Raw genomic sequence first — 21,341 nt, 5'->3', positions numbered from 1 at the left:
AAGCCCAATAAAATCGAAATCGGCCTTCCGAGTATGACCTTAGTAACTAAAACCGCTAAATGATAAACGACAATTGTTTCCACTTTATGAGATTTGCAGTTGCTCATTAAAATAATCAGACGATTTTCCACTTTCAAAAAATTTCCGATACTCGGGTTTGATGGGGTATTATCAACATGAAACATTCAGTTTAAGCATTTTAATAAAAATAAAATAAAAAAATTTTAAGCACCTCCTTTTTATAAATGGACAAAAATCAGCGAAAAATGTTTTCCTATATAAAGACATATTCTTGCTAAACTTTGATTTTTAAATTTTAACATAGAAATTGCAAAAATATTTATGAGAAGTAAAAATATAAAAGTGGAGCGCACATTACTTGGATTGGAAAGTTGGTAGGAAAGGAGATATTATTAGTCAATAAATTGCGCTCCACCTTTATATTTTTACTTTTCATAGATATTTTTGTAATTTCTATGTCAAAATTTAAAAATCAAAGTTTAGCAAGAATATGCCTTTATATAAGGAGACATTTTTTGCTGATGTTTGTCCATTTATATAAAGGAAGTGCTTAAAATTTTTTATTTTATTTTTCTTTTCCCCTTTTGTTCCTTTGTCACAGCGTCTTAACCTATATGTGAGGTTCCATGTTGTGGCTCAATGAGAATTTACTTAAAAATCGATCGCAGAACTCCATATTTCTAAATTCTTATCTAAATATTTCGATCCGTGCGCCATCTAACGGAATTTTTTCTCCTTTTCTTACATTTTCTCGGTATCTTAACCCATCGGTTTAGTTTTACGCTTGTGGGTCAATGAGAACTTACATAAAAATCAATCCCAAATTACCTAAAAGTCAATTGCGATATTTGCAAGTAAAGCGGGAAAACATTCAACCGATCTAATATAAAGGAAGTAAATAGATATAAAAGTCTAGGTTTGTATTAAAATTCCATACCTTACAGCACACAATACACTTGTACCTACATATAACGGCACCTCCCTCTACTCTTGGATTTGCTGCTGCTATCTGCTTCGTTGTCAGTCACGTCACCTCTGCTTGCTGCCAGTCAGTTCGCTTCTAATTGCTTATCGCTGGTCTCGCTGCACTGCTCGCTACGCAGTCACGAATAGCTACGTCGGTTCTGAGCCTTGATTGGCTTGGTACAGCTTATCGGCTGTGCTATGGTCTGATTGTTGATTAACGGCTTATGTGATATCCTGTTTGCAGTGACTTTGGTGGCGTTGTGACAGCCAACGGGTTATTAGGTGTTTTATGTACTATTTGGTACAGCCTGTCAGCCGTTCGCCGAAATCACTGCGTCTTTTTGTTTTAAATTGTTAACTTTTATATTTCAAATTTTGCGTTTCAGGTTCGCGCTCCGGATCAAGATAATTGAGAAAAAATTCTGTTTATTTAAAGGCGTTTGAATTTTGTTCGCATCCCGATTCTGCCACCATTTGTGGGATTTCATTTTAATGAAAAGTTGTTTTTACGATTTAGGTTCCCTTTTATTCTTTTAGTTTAAAGATTATTACAATGTTTATTTAGTAAATTGTTTTACATTCGGTTTAAAATTTGTAATTTTTAGTTATTACTAGCAGTTAACAATTAAACATATTTACCTCTTACGTTGTTCTTCTTAACGCGGCGACGGCTGACAACGAACTACATATATCTCTCTCAAAAACGGACAGTTAAACTAGGTTGGCCATCATTGGCCTTCCTTCATCCAGTTGGTACGGTTATGTTAAAGGCTTGCCTTTAACATACCAATTTTGATGTTGCCAGTCAGTTTGACTAATTAGTACTTAAATACCTAATCCCACATATATTGCGCTGGCCACCCCTTGAAAGGTTTGCGCCACACCACCCCTTGAATCAAGGGTCGGGTTCTCTAGTTCTAAATTAAAATTTGGAAATTTTGAAAATTTTTAAAGCCTTAAAAAAAAGAAATTTATGTGCCTTACTAATAATTTCCGATGCTATTATTTTGCTCGCAGGTGTGTGTACATATACATATCTTTTATATTTCCAGACGGAAAACAATTCATGAAGGGATCAAAGGAGACACAGGTGATATTTGTGGTAAACATTTTAAAACAAAAAGGCATTTAACAGCACATAAACTAATTCATAGTCGTGAAACTTCTTATAAATGTGACTTTTGTGGAAAGCTGTAAGTTATAAAACTTTGTTTTAACCAAAGATGTATAGATATAGAAAATAACCACCAACGAACAGCAATGCCTACTGTCAAGCTGGAACTTCTTTATATATACCTCTATTTTCTTTGGTGTTATCGTACCTGTCTACATTTATTCCAACTTCCGATTTTGTATTCAATAGATTGAAAAAATCATCGAACCTAAGCCTTCATATGCGTACTCATACCGGCGAAAAACCACATAAATGCAAATACTGCGTAAAGTCCTTTGCGCAAATAAGTGCACTGAATAGTCACTTACGTAGGCATCTGGGTGATAATATTTATAGATGCGAGTTTTGTCCCTTAGCTTTTTCTTTAGCTTCGGAGCAACGTTTACATTTAACTACCCATAAAAACGACGACACAGAGACTCGTCAGCGAAATATGAAGGTTTTAATGGAAGAAGAAACTAAGTTAAAGCAGCAAGCATTGAAGAGGAAAGCCAGAAGGTAAGAATGTACATAACAAGGCATAAACATAGTCAACGTACCGCACTATTTGGCACTGCTGTCGATCGAAACGCAACGCCATATACTTATATTATATCAGAGAACTTTGAAGTGTAGAGTCTATCCAACAACGAATACGAGAGAAAGCTATTAAACCGCTGATTGACAAATTGCCACATTATAAATAAAGAATTTCAAAACGCTCATCCAAATGAACTGAATTTCTTACCAATAGATTCTTCTAAATGTCTTGATTTGTCATTTGAAAGTTTTTGTTAGTAGTACCAGAAATTTTACGTAGACAAACTAAAACCAACTCTCATAGTACTATACTCATACTTTTCCATAGTAAACTTGCTCCTGTTTTTGTTGTTGTTGGAGTAGTGCTTCGCCGCATCCAATAGGTGCGACCGATCACAAATTGTTATCAATGTCTTCTAACGTGAGTCCAAGGAAACTTGCTGTTTCAACAGGGGTGGATCATAATGAGAGGGGTGTTAGAGGTGTTGGTTCCACATTGTAATTGAAGAGATGGTTGGTGTCATGTGGGGACATATTGCAAGCAGGACATACAGTTAGTATGTCAGGGTTAATTCTGGATAGGTAAGAGTTTAACCTTTAACAGTACCCAGATCGAAGTTGAGCTAGAGTGACGCGCATTTCCCTAAGGAGAGTGCGTTCCTCTTCTGCGAGTTCTGGGTATTTTTCTTTAAGAACTGGTTTCGCGGGCCAATTCCATAGAGACATAGAGGTCCGACGCCTGTTTGTGGATATCACTGAGGACCTGTTTGTGCTTTTATACTTCATACGGCTGTGTTCTCAGGTACCGTGTTTTCTCATAATGCTTACGGAGATGACCTCTTAAGCCCCTGGGACGTGTAGCCTTATCACTTTGATGTCTGTTGGGATGCCCAGGTTTCTGGGTATTCAACAGAAAATGTTTGTTCAGTACTTTGGAGAGTACTGTTGTTGTTGTTGTAGCGATAAGGACACTCCCCGAAGGGATTGGGGAGTGTTATCGTTGTTGATGGTCCTTTGCCGGATGCAGAGCCGCTACGTTCCGGTACCAAGACGTACCATCTCTGGAACGAGTTGTTATGACCACATGCGACCTCCTGGCCATCCCGTCCTCCCACCCCCAAGATCAATGAGGAGCTCGGGGTCACCAGAACCTCGGCTGTTAATGAAACGGGAATCACCACGGTTAGGTGGGGTTGACAATTGGGTTTGGAGAAGCTATAAATTGCACTGGCAACCTGAAAGGGTTGCGCTACGCAACCCCTTGAATTTATTTGGTATTTTAGTCGGTACAATTGCGGCTGCATGCTCACCAAAATGTAGATCCTGATCAAACGTCACACCCAGGATTTTTAGGTGTAAGACAGTCGGTAGCGTAATGCCATCGACGTAGATGTCCAATATGATCGACATTTGGCGCCTCCATGTTGTAAATAAGGTCGCCGATGATTTGGTCGGTGACAATGTCAGGTTTCGCGAGGCGAAAAAACTGGAGAGATCTGGAGATAGCTGTTTATTTAATTACAAAGCTCATCGATATGTGAACCTAGGCCTGTGCCCATTATTGTACAGTCATCGCCGTAGGAAACGATAGTGACTCCTGGTGGTGAACGTAGCTTCGATATGTAGAAGTTGAACAAACGTGGCGATAGGACACCACGTTGCGGTACCCCTTGTTTAATTCTTCTGGGTTTAGATGTATGTTCCTGAATTGCACCGATGCTTTCCGACCAGACAGATAATTTACGGCCTTGGAGGAAGGGAGTGCCCTTTCAAGTCTTGCAAAGCTTTTGATAGGTCTAGCGCAACGAGTACTGTCTTGTGGTGGGGCTTTTGAATTAATCCGCAATTTATTTGCGTGTTAATGGCGTTTAGCGCGGTGGTAGTGCTATGTAGTTTTCGAAAGCCATGCTGATGATTCGCAAGACGCCCAAGGGCGTTCCGTAGCCTACTCCTAAGCTCCCCCCACTACCTTCCAGCAGCCCCGCTGCTCAGCAAGCCACAACAAGTACCCGCTGCTGCTCGCGCCCCACGGCGCCAACAACTCAAACAGCTGCTACCACTCATAACTACTATCTTCGTAGTAGAGTCGGTAGTAGAGTTGTGCTTTTTCGTTCATTTCAGAGATTCGAATCTTTCGTTCATTTTCTGATGAACGAACAAGTTGTTCTTTTTGTTCATCTGTTCTTTTTTTCAAGCAAATTTGATCACTGCTGCTCGCACCCGCGAAAAAAGGCAACAAGGTATAGATGGGGGTGTGTATGCAGCAATGCTTTGTGTACGTATATTTAAATGAGTAATGAATAAATAAGTTTATATATGTATATGTATAATTAACTTCAAAAAAAGTTACAAATTTTTGAAGATTCAGGAAATTGAAAGAGTACAGACACAAATTGTACATAAATATGAACTTTTCAAGTTTAATAAATGTAATAATTAGATTTTTACAAAACATGTTTTTCATAAATAGTCCATACATACATTGTTTTAGCAGTGCCACACACAAAGATGGCCACACATATCTTTAGTGTAAGTGGCATCGTCGACATTCGTGCTCACTGTGAATTTCTGCGTATATATGTATGAATTTACAATGTTCGCGAACAAGAAGAGAGAAAGAATAACATTAGATAAAACGAACTAAAAGAACAAATGAACTAAAAGAACAAAAAGAACCGAAATCGAAGATCTAGTTCACTTGTTCAGTTGAGAGACCCGGTCAATTGAACAAGTTCAGAACGAAACGACCCAACTCTAGTCGGTAGCAATGCTGAGCATCAGCCCCTGCCCCCGTCTTCCCCCCCCCCCCCCCCCCCCCCCTCTTTTCCGGCAGTAATCGTGTAGGTCAGGGAAACAGATTCTTAGTCCCTACCTCCGTTTGCACCGTTTGCCAGCACAGAATACATATGTTTGCGACATCCGCCCAATACAGCTCCTGCCTTGGGTGGTGCCACTTTCCTAGATGTTCTGGTCTCCTCGACGGCAACCCCCCGACGGGTTTCATCGCGCCATGTTGCCAGGTCGCAAACCCAAACCATCCGGGTACCCCAATGCTTTCCCAAGGACGCCCAGTCCCAGGGCCACAACAACAATTGCGTTCTGGCCTTCCACAACCCAGGCGTAGTCACCCGTCACTCACCCCCAGAGTGGCGGCGTCTCCCCTCACGCACTTCAGAATTCTGCAGTTAAATTGTAATGGACTAACTGGGAAGATTACGGAGATAGTCGATTTCATAAAGCGGCACAACATCCGCATTGCTGCGATTCAAGAGACTAAACTCACAACAGCGTTTATCATACACCACTCTGTGCAATATTATATATTTGATCCTGGCATCGACCGCAGGGACAATGTCTTAGAACGTCAAGGCCTATCTGTCCGGTCAGGCGATGCAAACCTAGAAATCATCGACATCTACATCCCTCCTGCCACCTGTTGCCCCAGTGGATACCGCCCTAATATCAGAGCCTTACTCACTGGCAACAATCGCATTATCTTAGGCGATTTCAATGCCCATCACGATCTATGGCATTCAAATGTGCGGGCGGACAGCAGGGCTGAGATGTTGGCGGATCAAATAGAAGAAACGACGTTCTGCACAATAAACGGAGACGCCCCCACACATATGGTAGGAAGCTGTCACAGTTTGCCAGATATCTCAATCGTGAGCGCAGAACTCGTAAACTGCGTCAACTAGCAGCCGATGGTAACATTGGCATCCGACCACCTGCCTATACTTATTTCGCTCGAGCGTACCGCCGACTTCATCGTCACTGAAAAACGCACTTTCATAAACTTCAAGAGGAAAGTGGGAAGAATATAAATCTTTTACAGACAACCTCTTTGCTGCCCTCCCTATTCCGACTGATGCCCGCCAAGGGGAGCGTGCCTTCCGCAAGGTCATTGAATCCGCCGGCACGTTTCATTCCCGCCGGGAGAATTCCCGAAATCCGGCCCACTTCCCGGCGGAGGCCGCAAACTTAGCGAGAGAACGTGACCTCATAAGACAGCTTGATCCAGGCGACCCCCAAATAAGGGATATAAATCAACGCATCAGATTGCTTGTGGATGAACACAAGCGGGCGAAATGGGAGGAACACCTAAGAGGTTGTAACCTCTCTACCGGTGTGGGTAAACTTTGGTCCACCGTAAAGTCCCTATCGAATCCGACTAAGCACAAAGGCAAAGTTTCCATCGCCTTTGGCGACAAAGTGCTTTCGGATGCGAAAAAATGCGCGAGCCCTTTCTGCCGACAATATATAATGCATTCTACGGTCGACAAAGATAGACGGAGGGCCAACAGACACGCACATAAACACAAATTCAGCGCGTCACCAATCACCATCACCGCTAAAGAGGTTGAGGACGCCATTGGTCGCGCTAAACCATCCAAAGCAGTGGGCCCAGACGGTATAGCCATGCCGATGCTTAAAAGCCTAGGGAAAGAGGGTTTCAAATATTTGGGGCGTGTCTTCAACCTATCTCTTTCCACCTTTGTCATACCCGAGAAATGGAAAATGGCCAAGGTGGTCCCGCTACTAAAGCCTGGGAAACCAGCTAACATAGGAGAGTCGTATCGTCCGATATCTCTCCTATCGCCAGTAGCAAAGACGCTTGAAGCCATTTTGCTCCCTTAGTTCCAAGCAAATTTGCAGCTAGCCTCTCATCAGCATGGCTTCAGAAAACTCCATAGCACTACCACCGCGCTAAATGCCATTAGCACCCAGATAAATTGCGGTTTAAATCAATACCCCCACCATAGAACAGTACTCGTAGCGCTAGACCTATCAAAAGCTTTTGATACGGTCAACCATGGCTCGTTACTGCAAGACCTGGAAGGGTCTACCCTTCCCCCATGTCTTAAAAGGTGGACCGCAAATTATCTGGGTGGTCGGCAGGCATCGGTGCAATTTAGAAACGAAACATCAAAACCAAGGAGAATTAAACAAGGGGTGCCACAGGGTGGTGTCCTATCCCCACTTTTGTTTAATTTCTACATATCTAAGCTACCTTCACCACCGGAAGGAGTCACAATCGTTTCCTACGCCGATGACTGCACAATAATGCCCACAGGCCCAGCTATGCAATAAAATAAACGGCTACCTCCCTGATCTCTCTAGTTTTTTCGCCTCGCGAAACCTGGCATTATCACCGACTAAATCTTCCGCGACCTTATTTACAACATGGACGTCCCAAATGTCGACCATTTTGAACATCCACGTCGATGGCACTACGCTACCGACTGTCCTACACCCCGAAATCTTGGGTGTGACGTTTGATCAGGATCTACATTTTGGTGAGCACGCAGCCGCAATTGTTCCGAGAATTCAGAGCCGTAACAAAATCCTTAAATCCCTCGATGGCAGTACCTGGGGAAAAGCAATTAGCCAGCCGATTACGTGCTATGCGTCACCCATATGGTCGCCAAGCCCAAAAATTACCCACTGGAAGAAGCTACAGGCCTGCCAAAATACTGCTCTCAGAATTGCCACGGGCTGTCTTCTTATGTCCCCAGAACACCATCTGCATAATGAGGCGAGAATACTCCCCATCAGGGAGAGAAATGAGATGCTGACCAAACAGTTCCTGTTGAATACCCAGAAACCTGAGCATCCCAACAGACATCCGATTGATGAACCAGCACCGCCTAGGGGCTTAAGGAGTCATCTCCGTGAGCATTTTGGGGAAACACGGCACCTGAGAACCCAGCGGTATGAAGCGAAAAAACACAAGCAGGTCCTTGGTGAGCCCCACAAACAGGCGTCGGACCTTTATGCCGGGAATTGCCCAGTGAATCCAGTACTCAAAGAAAAGTATCCAAAACTCGCGGAAGAGGAACGCATACTCCCCAGGGAAACGCGTGTCACTCTTGCTCAACTTCGTTCTGGATACTGTTACGGGTTAAACTCTTACCTATCCAGAATCAACCCCGACATACAAAATGTATGCCCCGCTTGCAATGTGTCCCCACATGACACCAACCATCTCTTTAACTGTAATGTGGACCCAACGCCTCTAACCCCTCTTTCCTTATTGTCCACCCCTGTTGAAACAGCAAGTTTCCTTGGACTCCCGTTAGAGGATATTGATGACAATTTGTGATCGGTCGCAGCTGTTAGGTGGGGCGAAGCACTGCTACAACAACAACAACGAAGATTTGCAGGGAAACAGGGAAGCAGAATGGATTCAAGTGTCTTGACTATTGGCGATAGGAGAGATATCGGCTTTAATAGCGGAACCACCCTAGCCATATTCCATTTTTCGGGGATGGCGGAGGTGGATAGGGACAGGTTGAAGAAATGCGCTAGATAATTAAATCCCTCTTTACCCAGATTAAGCATCGGTTCATCGAGCATGAAGGACGGCATCTTCACCCTCTTTGGCGGTGATGGTAATTGAGGATGCCAAAATCTGGCCCGTGCTGACTGCCTGTAGGTTAGAATACCATAGATCGTGGTAGGCATTGAAATCGCCTAAGATAATGCGATAATCGCGAGTGAGTAGTGCGCTGAGGTCAGGGCAGTATCCACTGGGGCAACAGGTGACAGGAGAGATGTAGATGTTGGTGATTTCTAAATTTGCATCGCCTGACGGGACAGATATGTGCTGACGTTTCAGGACACTGTCCCTGCTCCCGATGTCGGGATCAAATAGATTATATGAGTGGCGGGTGATAAACGCGAGACCGCCTCCACTTCCACTCTCGCGATCTTTTCTGTGGATGTTATACCCATTGCAGGTCTGCAAAGCAGATCTTGCCGCGAGTTTGGTCTCTAGGATCGCAGCAATGCGGATATTATGCCGCTTCATAAAATCAACTATCTACGTGATCTTCCCAGTTAACCCATTACATTTTAACTGCAGTATTCTGAAGTGCAACGCGGGAGACCCCTGAGTTGAGGGAGGCCAGGACGCAAGTGCTGTTGTGGCTCGGAACTGGACGTCTTTGGGTAAGCATTGGAGTACCCAGTGTAGTTGGGCCTGGTAGCATGGGTCGGGGGTTGCCGTCGCTGAAACCAGAACATCTAGAAAAGTGGCACCGTACAAGTCAGGAGGTGCATTGGGCAGATGTCGCAAACATATATATTCTGTGCTGGCAAACGGTGCAAAAGGTGGTAGGGACTAAGAGTCTGTTCCCTGACCTACTCGAATGCGGGTGCCGGAAAGAGAGGGATAGAAATATAATTTGTTGCTCATGTTTTTTCGCCATAAAGCTTCATCAAATTGAGAGATTACCTTGAAATTTGATACATCGATTTCTATTGAAACAAATATTCTATATGAAAAAAATCGTTTCATTTGAATGAGCCGGTCCATAGCTATAGGGCCGGGTTTTTATTCACTCCTTAATAAATAAAAGTCCGGATTTAATAAATTTTCAAAAATTAGATGCCTGAAAGTAGGAAATTTTATTATAAAAGGAGTAACAGTTCGAGGTTGGCCACCGTGGTGTGATGGTAGCGTGCTCCGCCTATCACACCGTATGCCCTGGGTTCGCACTCCGGGCAAAGCAACATCAAATTTTTAGAAATCAGGTTTTTCAATTAGAAGACAATTTTTCTAAGCGGGGTCGCCCCTCGGCAGTGTTTGGCAAGCGCTCCGGTTGTATTTCTGCCATGAAAAGCTCTCAGTGAAAACTCATCTGCCTTGCAGATGCCGTTCGGAGTCGGCATAAAACATGTAGGTCCCGTCCGGCCAATTTGTAGGGAAAATCAAGAGGAGCACGACGCAAATTGGAAGAGAAGCTCGGCCTTAAATCTCTTCGGAGGTTATCGCGCCTTACATTTGTTTTTTTATTTTTAAGGAAGGAATAATTATTGTGGTAGTAAAACATTGAATGAAAAAGAAGTTTAATTATAATTATAGCCACTGAATACAAAGTAAAAAAATAATATTTTTAATCGAGTATTATTATAATTAAATTCAAAAAAGTATTCAATTATTTTCATCGGTCTCGCCGATATCTTCATCGTCCTCACCACTGCTACTTCTGTCCGTGGATTCGTCGTCGTCAGTATCTTCTTCTTCGTCATTTTCTGTAATAATTAAACCAAGTTAGCATAGTTATGAATAGTTTGAAATGTTTCTATAATAATTTGACATCATAATAACATACTTGACGAAGTTGTTAAAGAATCACTGACATAATTTGGTAGTTGATCCCCTTCAACCCATTTGAAATGGTATGGGTCGTTTTCCAGTACCCAACCATTATTTTCTGGTCCATACGAAGTTGTAGGTGAGCATTGTTCCAAATAGTGCAGATATAATTTGCTCGCAAAAATTGCTGTAATAATTCACTTTTACAAGGTGGTAAACTGCTAGCCTCGAAGTTTCGCAATTTTTTTCGATTAAAAGCTTCATTCACATCAGAGACTGTATACGAATCTATGAAGATTTGAAGTCTAGCTGCATCAACATCAATGATATTACGAATATTGTATATATTGCATACACATTTTTTAATAATATTAAACACGTTTTCTTGTTCAACTTTATTTTCAATTAATTCACTGTCACCGAACCTAATGAAAGCTTCCTGGAATTCATCAGATTTTTTCAAAAGTTTATAAGGTTTTAATTTTCCTTTCCTGAATAATGCAGGATTATAATCGCACCCTGTTATTGCATGGAATCCAGGTAAGCTTTGACAAACAGATTCTCCTAATTCTGCGTGTATCTTTGTTAGGTCCACGTATCTTAAGTTGTTTCCAGTTCCCGTCAGCATCCAAACAAACGAATCATTTTTTAGGTGATGCATATGAGCAAGCATTAAAGCCACAATGTCTGTATCAACACTTCGGATTACAATATTCGCTGGATAGTTGATGTTACACTCATGGTATATTATTTTTGTATCTGCTTCTTCATGTTCGGGCATGACAGTTCTTCATCAATACTTGATGTAACTTTAGAATTATTAGATGTGAAAGAATGACATTTTCTAAAATTTACGTGTATAATCTTGTTACCAATAAATGACGCAATTTCATCAGTTGCCCAATGTAAAATAAAAAAAAAATCCACAAGAGCTTCTTTAAAAGTTTAATTCTTTAGTTCTTTTGTAAAATCCCTTGGTCGCAATTGCTCAGGTCCAGTTATGTTATACCCCAATTGTGCAGATTCAAACCGTTGAGAATGCTCATAACCTTTAATAGATGGTGTAAGGTATTGATCAAAGATTACATCAATTCACAACGCTTGTAATTGAGTAATCATTTGCAACATTTTTCTAGAAATACCTCCAATTTTTTTTGGAACGTTTTTTATCGTGTGCAATAAAAAGAAACCATCAATTATTAATACATCAATGTGAAGTGGTTGCTCGTGCGTCACCTCTTTCTCTAAACACTTCATCAGTGCTGATGTATCTGTTTTACAAATAGTTCCATCTATATGACACATTGACAATGGCACCGAGGTAATTGGGTATGATAAAATCTTAGATATATCTATTATGTAGTCCATGGAAATTCCTAGCATACGTCCAAATAAATCTCTTTGTATTTTAACTTTTTGAATTTTACCACCGACTCGAACATTTTTCACTTTCTTATAATCTTTCGAAAAATTATCAATTGATGTTTTTTTATAGCTTTCTCAAATCTGCTGATATCCATTTGACATTCAGAAATGAAAGTTTGCGACAAGAATCTCCATTTGTTTCAATATTTAAAAGAAATTTCTCAACCGATGGTGATGCAGATTTTCCGGTAGAAATATTAATTAATTGATCTTGCGGCACTTCATTGCTGAAACGATTAATAAATCGTTCGAAAGTGACCATAAACTTAAGCAGTTGTTTGGTATTTTTACGGATGTTATGAAGATTTAAATCTGCTGAAACATCTTGATGAGTTTGTAATCCTAGTTCGAGTCGAACTTGACTTATTATAGTAGATCTTACATCGCGGTTTCGAGCCCACCTTTGTCGTGCCGAAATTCAATTAGTGAAGTATATAACATCTGTCAGCCTTCTCGCAGCGTCTGCATTTATCGTTTGCTCTAGTACCAAATCGATTGGCTGTCTTGAAAACGGCTTCGCGGTTCTTTTAATACCAAAGCAACCTTGTTGGAGTCCTCGATATAAATCAGGATGAGTTTCTGCAACTCTCGATAATTTATCAGAGTATTTTACAGTCCACCGTACATAGTTTGGTTGGTTGCACATAAAAAATAGATTAGTTATTTTAGGCAACACTGATTTGAAAAGGTCGAAATGTCCAGTACGAATGCTGCGGGATAAGTTCAAGTAATGATGTATGAGATTTATATAGTATATCATGTAAAATTGTGAAGTTTTTCCATGTTCACCATTAAGACTTTGTTGTTTATAAACTTTATAATTATTCATCAACTCTTTCAGATTTTCATTTTCAACGTTGAATGCCGATACCTCGCACTTTTGTAACCTTTTCATTTCTTCGATCATATCATCTGTTAAAGTTATATTGTCATGTTGTAAAAACGATTTAAAATGAAGTATTTCTAGTCCTAATGTAACTAAGGGATGTAATCTTTTAGAACGGTTAAAGTGTTTTCCATCCAAGAACCCATTCACTGAATCATTTGCCAACAAACTACTCTCAACCATAACATTACTCAATCCACAGTCACTAATCACTTTACCGATGGCTTTAAAGTAAGCCATCATTATGTGAAACGGTCCTAAATGGATGAATAAATTATCAAACTGAGGTTCTTCTGTAGCTTTTATTTGAAGAGCGACTTTGCTATCGCAAGATCGTACGTTACCTGTATGTAAGGTTGCTGTAAATCTTAAGCAGTTTTTTTACTTTGTTTCATAGTATCTAGAACTATGGTTGTCCTGGTTGGTGACTCATTGATTGGAGTTAAATAGGAGATAAGTTGTTGCGAGTCATCGCGATCATAAATCCTACTATTGAAACCAACCCACATAGGTACATCAGGTAATTCTAGAGCATGACTAACCATCCATATATTGTCTATTTCATTGTAGTTTTGATCGTCAATCGTTTCTTCATCCTCAGCCGTTGATTGTAACTTACTCGCCATTTTTGCTTTTTTAGGATACGGAATTTCATCTACAGTTATTTCTTCAAAAGTTCTTCTTCTTCTATTTCTTTTATTTGGCGAACTGTTTTCATTACTTAGAGTCGGAGCTTCGGACATTTCAGATTCTTCAGCTGTATTTAAATCAATGTTTTGGTAGATGATTCCTAAAGTATCGTGAAGAGTATCCTTTCCATTTGTAGTTTCTCCAAAATGGTCGAAATTGTCATAAGCCACACCAGTAAAAAGATTGAGATTTTTTTTTAATTTTTTCTGGACATAAAGAAGAATTTTCAATTGAAGTATAAGTGGTCTCTGTATCAAGTTCTTCGACGCCTTGATAACTAATACAGTGTCAATATCTGTTAATCATATCAATAATTTTTCTACTACTTGTTAAGCTCTTCAAAGTCATACCTTCACTTGACCGTTATGGATTCCATAAATTATATCTTGGCAATAAGACCGAACTTGACGAGAACATTTGATGCTTTTTTTCGCTTTTGATTACACCCACCTAGGCAGGGCCGTAGAGAGAAAATCCGGCCCGGGACTAAACAAATTACGGGCCCCCTATAAAAAATCCACTAATACATTTGATTAACTTGAATTAATGACGTCTCATTCATGAATCATTATTGATGGATTACATCAAAAAAAAATTTGTCACATCAACTAAATGATTTTTGGACTAAGAGCTGACAATAAAATTAACACAGACATTTACTCTTTATACTATTTTATTGTAACGTAGATATAAAATTCTTTCTTAACAGCCACATATTGTTTCAAATAATCTGTTCTAGTTTTTGGTAATATTTTAATACATTTCTGATAAATTTGATGATGATTATAAATTTTAATTATTGAATATAGAAGGTTCGGATATCAAAAAGTGGCTTTTCTTGGTTTTTCCTGAAACTCGCCCTTGAGATGAACACGACCTATGAAAGTTTTTGATTCTTGAAAGGACGCTACAGGAACGTTCTGCACTAGCTACAGTGACAGGTATAGTGCAAAAAATACGTAAAGCAACACAAATGTTGGAGAAAATTGTATACAGATTTTGAACATGGATGGCATTTAGCAATTCCAATGGTGACAGACCTTTATCAAAACTTGCTTCGTAAGTGTGTTTCAAGTGGATTATTTCGCACTCTAAGCTTTGGGAAATATCCGACTTGCTTTTTTCAACACATTTTGCTGCGGTCGCCCGAACCGTAGTTTCATCCATATCTTCAAATTGCCACAAAAAGGAAAACGTCTCGCTCGAATTTCTCGTAGCTGCAAATCGTTCAGTAATGCCAGTGATTGAATCAACGATCACCAGGAATGTATTGTTTTTAAATTCAGACTCTGAATCATCCGTAATCATCTCATTTAAATTATCTTCAGAACGTCTTTTGGGTTTTCTCTTTCGAATGTCCGGAAACTTTGGCGAGATGTTCAATTGAATAGCAACTGTTTTGCATTCGTTTAAAATTGTTTCCCATTGGTTCCGAATCAACTTCAAAGAAGCTAATAAGGCATCTAGGTGTCGGACCTCAACATCTATGGTGGCGTCTCTAGCTTGGAGGACCACGTTGCTTTCGTTAATGGTAGTCAGTATTTTGAACCAAATTGAGGACAGCATCTCCGTATGCTTGTGCAGTCAAATTTGGCTTTTGTCTGAAAGACTATGAAGCGAGCTCGGTGACATTTTTTTGGACGTCCCATCGTTGTGGAGTGCTGCTGAAAATAGTAAAATATTTTTGTACAACTCCGAAGAAAGTAATTGCAGCCGTACAACATTCTTCAGAATCAACACCACATAAATTGAGACTGTGGGTTGCACAAGGCGAGTAATCAGCATTCGAGTTTTTGTCGAGAATGTGACGTAGTGCTCCGTTGCAAGCTCGTTTCAAATTGGCGCCGTTATCGTACCCTTTTGCACGACAATCTTCAATCAAGTATGGCAAATTAAATCAGCCATTTTGTGACCAGTTTTTTGGTTACAATTCACGAAAGCCAAAAAGCGTTCTTGAATTGTAAAATTTGTTGCTTTCAAATTGAAATGAAGTTAGCGCAAAATGAACGTAGTCAACGTGACTAGCATCAGGCATAGCATCAACGATAATAGCAAAATACTTGGCTTTCTTTCCTTGATCTAAAATATTTTCCCTCACGTGCTTTGCACACATTTCTATAAATTCGTTCTGAATGTCTGGGGAAAGATAGTGAACTTGTAAACGTTTGTGCTGCTGTTGTGAAATTCTAACTTTCTCCAAATGATCTCTAAGTATCGGATCATATTAGCTTATGAGATCTCAGATGCCCAAAAAATTTCCATCGTTTCGTTCACCAAGATATATACTTTCGCCTTTGAAAGCTAGGCCTCTTTCACCCAATAATAAAATAGTGTTCAAAATTCTATATAAAATTTCTTTCCACTTTTGAGTTTCAGTGATTAGGCGGTCATTGATAAGTGTATCAATTGTAGCCTCCTTTTGAATTAGATTTTGTAAAGATCGCAATTGAATATAGCTTCTTCCATACCTGGAATTTCGAATATCCGCAGAACAAATTTTAGGTCGATTTAAAGTATTGGTGCTTAATAGATGACATGGTAGGCAATAAAAAGCATTGCTACTGGCACTCCACACTAACCAGTCACACTCCACTTTCTCTCCATTTGGCAAGATTCTGTTTAACAACGAGGTAGGAAATGCCTCGTCATGTCAATCACGTGGAAAAATAACAGGACACTTTTGATGACCTCGACGAATTATTTCGTTGACTTCTTCAGATCGCAAAAACTCAGTATTCACGGTACCGATGTGGAAGTCGTTTAAATAATTTGAACTTTGATACGGAGTTGGTGGTATTGTTGGAAGACTTTTTTAAGATGAACCTTCATCAGTGTCATCACGAAAATTTTACGATTTCGGATTCATGTAAACATACATTTTTATTTGATGTTTTTATTTTCTCCTCAGGCCCAGGCCAAAAATCATTATAAATATATATTTGAAATTCGGCTTAAAATGTGCACATGGAGCAACTAAAGACTCTCTTGATTTAAAAAAAATATCTTAGTATCTCTAAATCGCGGGCCCCCTGAGAAACACATTTTTGTTTGATGTTTTCATGGTCTCCTCAGGCCCAGGCAAAAAATCATTATCAATATTCGTGGCTTTTGAAATTCGACTTAAAATTTACACATGAAACAACGTAAGGCTCTCCTGAATTAAAAAAATGTCTTAGTGCCTCTAAATAGCGGGCCCCCTGAGAAACACATTTTTGTTTGATGTTTTTATTGTCTCCTCAGGCTCAGGCAAAAAATCATTACAAATATTCGTTGCTTTCAAAATTCCGCTTAAAATTTGCACATGGAACAACTTAAGACTCTCCTGAATTAAAAAAATGTCTTAGTACCTCTAAATCGCGGGCCCCCTGAGAAACACATTTTTGTTTGATGTTTTCATTGTCTCCTCAGGCCCATGCAAAAAATCATTATCAATATTCGTTGCTTTTGAAATTCGGCTTAAAAATTGTACATGGAACAACTAAAAACAAAAATGTCTTAGTACCCTCTAAATCGCGGGCCCCCTGTGAAACCCCGGGCCCGGTGGAGATCCCCCTCCCCCTCCGGGCCTGCACCTAGAAGAGTGAAATAAAAGTCCAATAATGGTTCACCCTTATCGCGAAGTTCACGCGGAAAAGTGTTCGCCTTCACTTTTTTTGTTCGGGTGAACTTTTTCCGCCTATCGGCAATTTCGGGCGAACAAAAGATCACTTCGAAACAGCTGACGCTCTATTTTGAACTAGCAGTGAACAAATAATTTACTTGCAATTGTGTAAATTTTGTAAAGAAGCATATATTTCCTTAAAATACAACAAAAATAGAAATAAAAAATGTATAAAATAATGTTTAGCACTGCACTTAGGTTGGTATTAATTGGGCGCGAGGAGAATATAAATGTGAAAGTGATTCGGAGGCAATTAAGGGACAGTTCTAACCCTTTGAAGCTAAATGATTCACTGTAAGCTAAAAATTACTATTTTCAACACTTTTGAATAACAAGTTATATTTTTTTCAATTCGCTTTCGCCAATATTACAGGGTAAACAAGCCGGCATTCTAATATTTGCTAGATATCTTACCAACTCCTTGCCCCCCCCCCCCCCCCCCCCCCCCCATTGAAGCACAAATTTCGAGTTCTACCAATTGTAACGTTGAGTACATGTGTTCGTTTTTTCGCATAGGGAAAGGCGTTCTAAAGGACCAAGGAGTGCGTCTTAGCCAATCTTGTTTCAGCGAGGTGCTCCACATTTTGGAACCGTTCCATGGACCACAATGGATAACTTGGCCGACTGATACGTTGTCATAAAAAATAGAATTTAAATAATTAGCAATACAGGAATTTCACTTTTTTCCACTAAGCTTCCAATTGTGCATTATTTATTGATTTATTTCTAATAATAAAAGTACATATAATTATACGTGTACCAAATTTAAAAACAAAAAATTACTTACATTTTGTTTTCCTCTCGTTCGCCTGTAAAATATAAGTGAACAAATTTGGGTTTCCCCGCTGTTCATTTCGCCCGAACAAACGAGTTGCCGATAAGGTGAAATCTTTTTCGAACACGAAAAATTCTTTCGCCACCCTCTGCGATAGGGTGAACAAAAACTGTGAATATTTTCGGGCGAAAAAAAAACTCGCGATAAGGGTGGTTGTGGTATTGAAACTTCTCCTGTTATCAAATGCTGAGCTGTGATATTTTTGGAGGGTAATTTGTTTTTTTTCTATTCCAAGTATTAGTTTTCTTAGAATCAATGCAGATTTTTGTAAAACATTTTCTGTTTGTAAGTTTTCAAATACTCTATCATCCACAGCTTGTACATACTTAGGAACAATTATTTTTTTATTACGAACAGTAAAAAATTTAATGTCGTTAGAAAATACTTTCATAATTTTTTCTTCAAGTTGGTGAGATGTAAAAGTGAAATTCATTTCAACGGAATTTTCTTGCAAAATTTGTTCCAACGAATTAATAAATAACAGCGCCCTTTTTTGATGACGTCTTCTTCAATGATGCTGCTAATTTCTCTAAAAACAATATTGTGATATTCTCGATGATAATGCCAGCCACTTTTACTGGATGATTTATTTTTTAAATACATGTTATTGTTAAAATGGACTCGACAATCTGTATGGTAATGTGTTTTTGGAGCAGAAAAATTATTCAATGTATTTAATAATTGATAACACTCTTCCAAAACTACAATGATGGGTAAAATGCAAGATTTAAATTGATTTGTATCAGCTGCATGAAGTGGAACTATTTTAGATCGTGCTTTTTTTTGTTTCTATTACAAAATATACAAACGATTTGAGAGTTATTGATGTTGGCATCACTTTCGGTCGGAATATTTCCATCCTCAGGTGCATGGTTATGTTCACTATTATCTGGATTACTTACGTCAGGACTTTCTTCATAAGTTGTAGAATGTGATGTTCCTGATCCAGAAACTAAAAAAGCTTGTGATGTTGTTGAAGGTTCAGTAAGTACAGGCGGTAATTGAGATTGCTCTTGAGAAGTTGAAGGCTGCGGTTCTATTGATTGAGAAAATAAATTTTGCTCTGATGCTGTTGGAGATTCTGTTGTTCAGTTTGCAGTCAACTCAGGTGTCAATGGCGTGACTGAAGATAAGTTCTCTGCAACTACAATGGTTAATTCTTCATTTGCACTTCTTTTCTTAGAACGTACAGGTTCAAAAGTGTAATATTTTTTCATAAGCCCTGTGAACGCTTTATCACATTCCCGGTGATAACCCCCATCAGTATATTCATCAGGCAAAATAATGTTTTTGTATTTGAGGTTATGTTTTTTTCTCACTTCCCAAATAGTGTGGCATTTCTTTAATGTCTCTTCAGAAAATAATGTTATTTTGCCATCGCTTTTTTTACAAACAAAACAAATTAATTTGTTGTCATGGAAGAGGAAACCATGACAACACTTTATTATTACAACTGGATCGCACTTATTTTATAAAAATTGCACAAATAAATAATAAAACTTTTGCTGTACGTATAACAGTTCACTACAGTATACCACAAAAGGTCGCCGGGGACCGAACGCACTATCTCACTCGCACCCGATTACTCATATATCCCTCGCGCGCGCACCTATACTAGATCTTTAATGTGTCTGGCAATATAGGGGAACCATCAAAACTTTCTGGCTACTGGGGAAACATCATTTTATAATTCTCCAAGTAATATATATAAAATTCAGGTTTTATACTATTACTAAAGTACAATTAAAATTAACCCTACTTTAAGGGTGCCTGGCAGGGGGGTTGGAATTGCACTAAGTGTCTGGCTGCGGACGAGGCGATTTCTTAGATTAACGCTAATAAAATATGTGAAAACTGAGCTTTATACTATACCTAATTTGAGACACAATTTTACACACATTTACTACCTCTTACCTGCCAAAGCCACCGCGACCCAAGCTTCATAGCCTGGGATCGTTCTTAACTTTATAGTGGACATACATGCAGGCTGAGCTCAGGCCAAGGGGGGTCACTGCTGGCGGACAGTGAACGGCCCATTAATTAGTTTAGCTGCGAATATCAAATAAGCAGCCCTCGAGCAAGAGCGGCTGGTGAGGAGGGTTTGGCTTAAAAGGCCTAAAGCACCCTGAGAACCTCCAGTGACAGGGCGAGTAGATGCCGCCCTGAATTAAGCATCCACAGCCTAGTGCGGGGTTGCTTCGAGGGAATACCTACCCAAGATAGGGAGGCAACTATACGACGTGGGATACACACTCAGGAAGGTAAAGAGGTAAATTATTTGTAAATTTAAGGTGATTGTCACATTAAGACTGAGCCCAGTAAGGTCTTAATTAAGGTATACTGGAATCAACGACTCGGATATGTTTGTTAAGGGCTGGCGAATGTGGCATTCGAAAATCTCAGTACACGGCTTGACACACCGTCGAAATGACTTTCCGGTTAATGTCCCATTCGTCTCCGTCCCGTTAAAACCTTGGCAGGCCTTGGGGTACGTTCAAAGTCCGTCATGGTTGAGATCCTCCCGATTAATACTGATACCCAAAGGAGCGGAGGCCGAAAGCAAGCAAGGAGCGTTGTCGCCGGGTGCTACACCGAAGCTTTGCAAAAAGAACTCCGACAGCAAGGCTCAAACGGGCACACCATTATTAAATGAGCTAATTAAGCAGGCGTCAGCTGCGTTAAATCAGCAAAACCCCCCTGGAGAAAAAAAGATGACCAAGCTAGGCAAGGCGATTGAGGACTTGATGTAGTTCTTCATAGGGCGTAATAATATACACGCGGAAATCAAGCGCTTGGCCTCCGTAATAAAAGTGCTGTACATCGAGTCGGCCCTAGAGGTAAAGAATTTAGAACATAAATTGCGTGCAAGCGAATGCGCCAAGGATAGAAGTCCATCACCCCCAGGAAAGCGACCGAGGAATAATTCGTACTCGACCAAGGAGAACAACGTGGTAAAACCCACTACTACTCTAAAAGATGTCTTACCAGGGCACGTGGGTGGTCACAAACGACGGCAAGAAACGCAAGAGAAGACGGAGCGGAAAGAGGAAACTGCAGCCCAAA

General features: G+C 39.9%; 2 protein-coding genes across 6 annotated transcripts in view; one reads left to right on the top strand and one right to left on the bottom strand.

Annotated features, from left to right (window-relative positions):
• Positions 1–21,341, bottom strand: part of LOC137249852 (uncharacterized) — a 352,644-nt gene that overhangs the window by 133,522 nt on the left and 197,781 nt on the right. The gene's annotated exons all lie outside the window — the stretch shown is intronic.
• LOC137249849 (zinc finger protein 665-like) overlaps positions 1–21,341 on the top strand; it is a 396,955-nt gene that overhangs the window by 316,402 nt on the left and 59,212 nt on the right. For all 5 annotated transcript variants that reach the window (XM_067781826.1, XM_067781827.1, XM_067781829.1 and 2 more), the window contains 2 exons: positions 2,040–2,180; positions 2,351–2,659. In XM_067781826.1, the coding sequence (XP_067637927.1) occupies positions 2,040–2,180; positions 2,351–2,659 (450 nt within the window). The remainder of the gene's footprint in view (positions 1–2,039; positions 2,181–2,350; positions 2,660–21,341) is intronic.

This window comes from Eurosta solidaginis, chromosome 4 (assembly GCF_040869045.1).
Source record: "Eurosta solidaginis isolate ZX-2024a chromosome 4, ASM4086904v1, whole genome shotgun sequence".
Lineage (NCBI taxonomy): Eukaryota > Metazoa > Arthropoda > Insecta > Diptera > Tephritidae > Eurosta > Eurosta solidaginis.
Note: the sequence above shows the minus strand (reverse complement) of the source record. Positions and strands in the feature narration are given on the sequence as shown.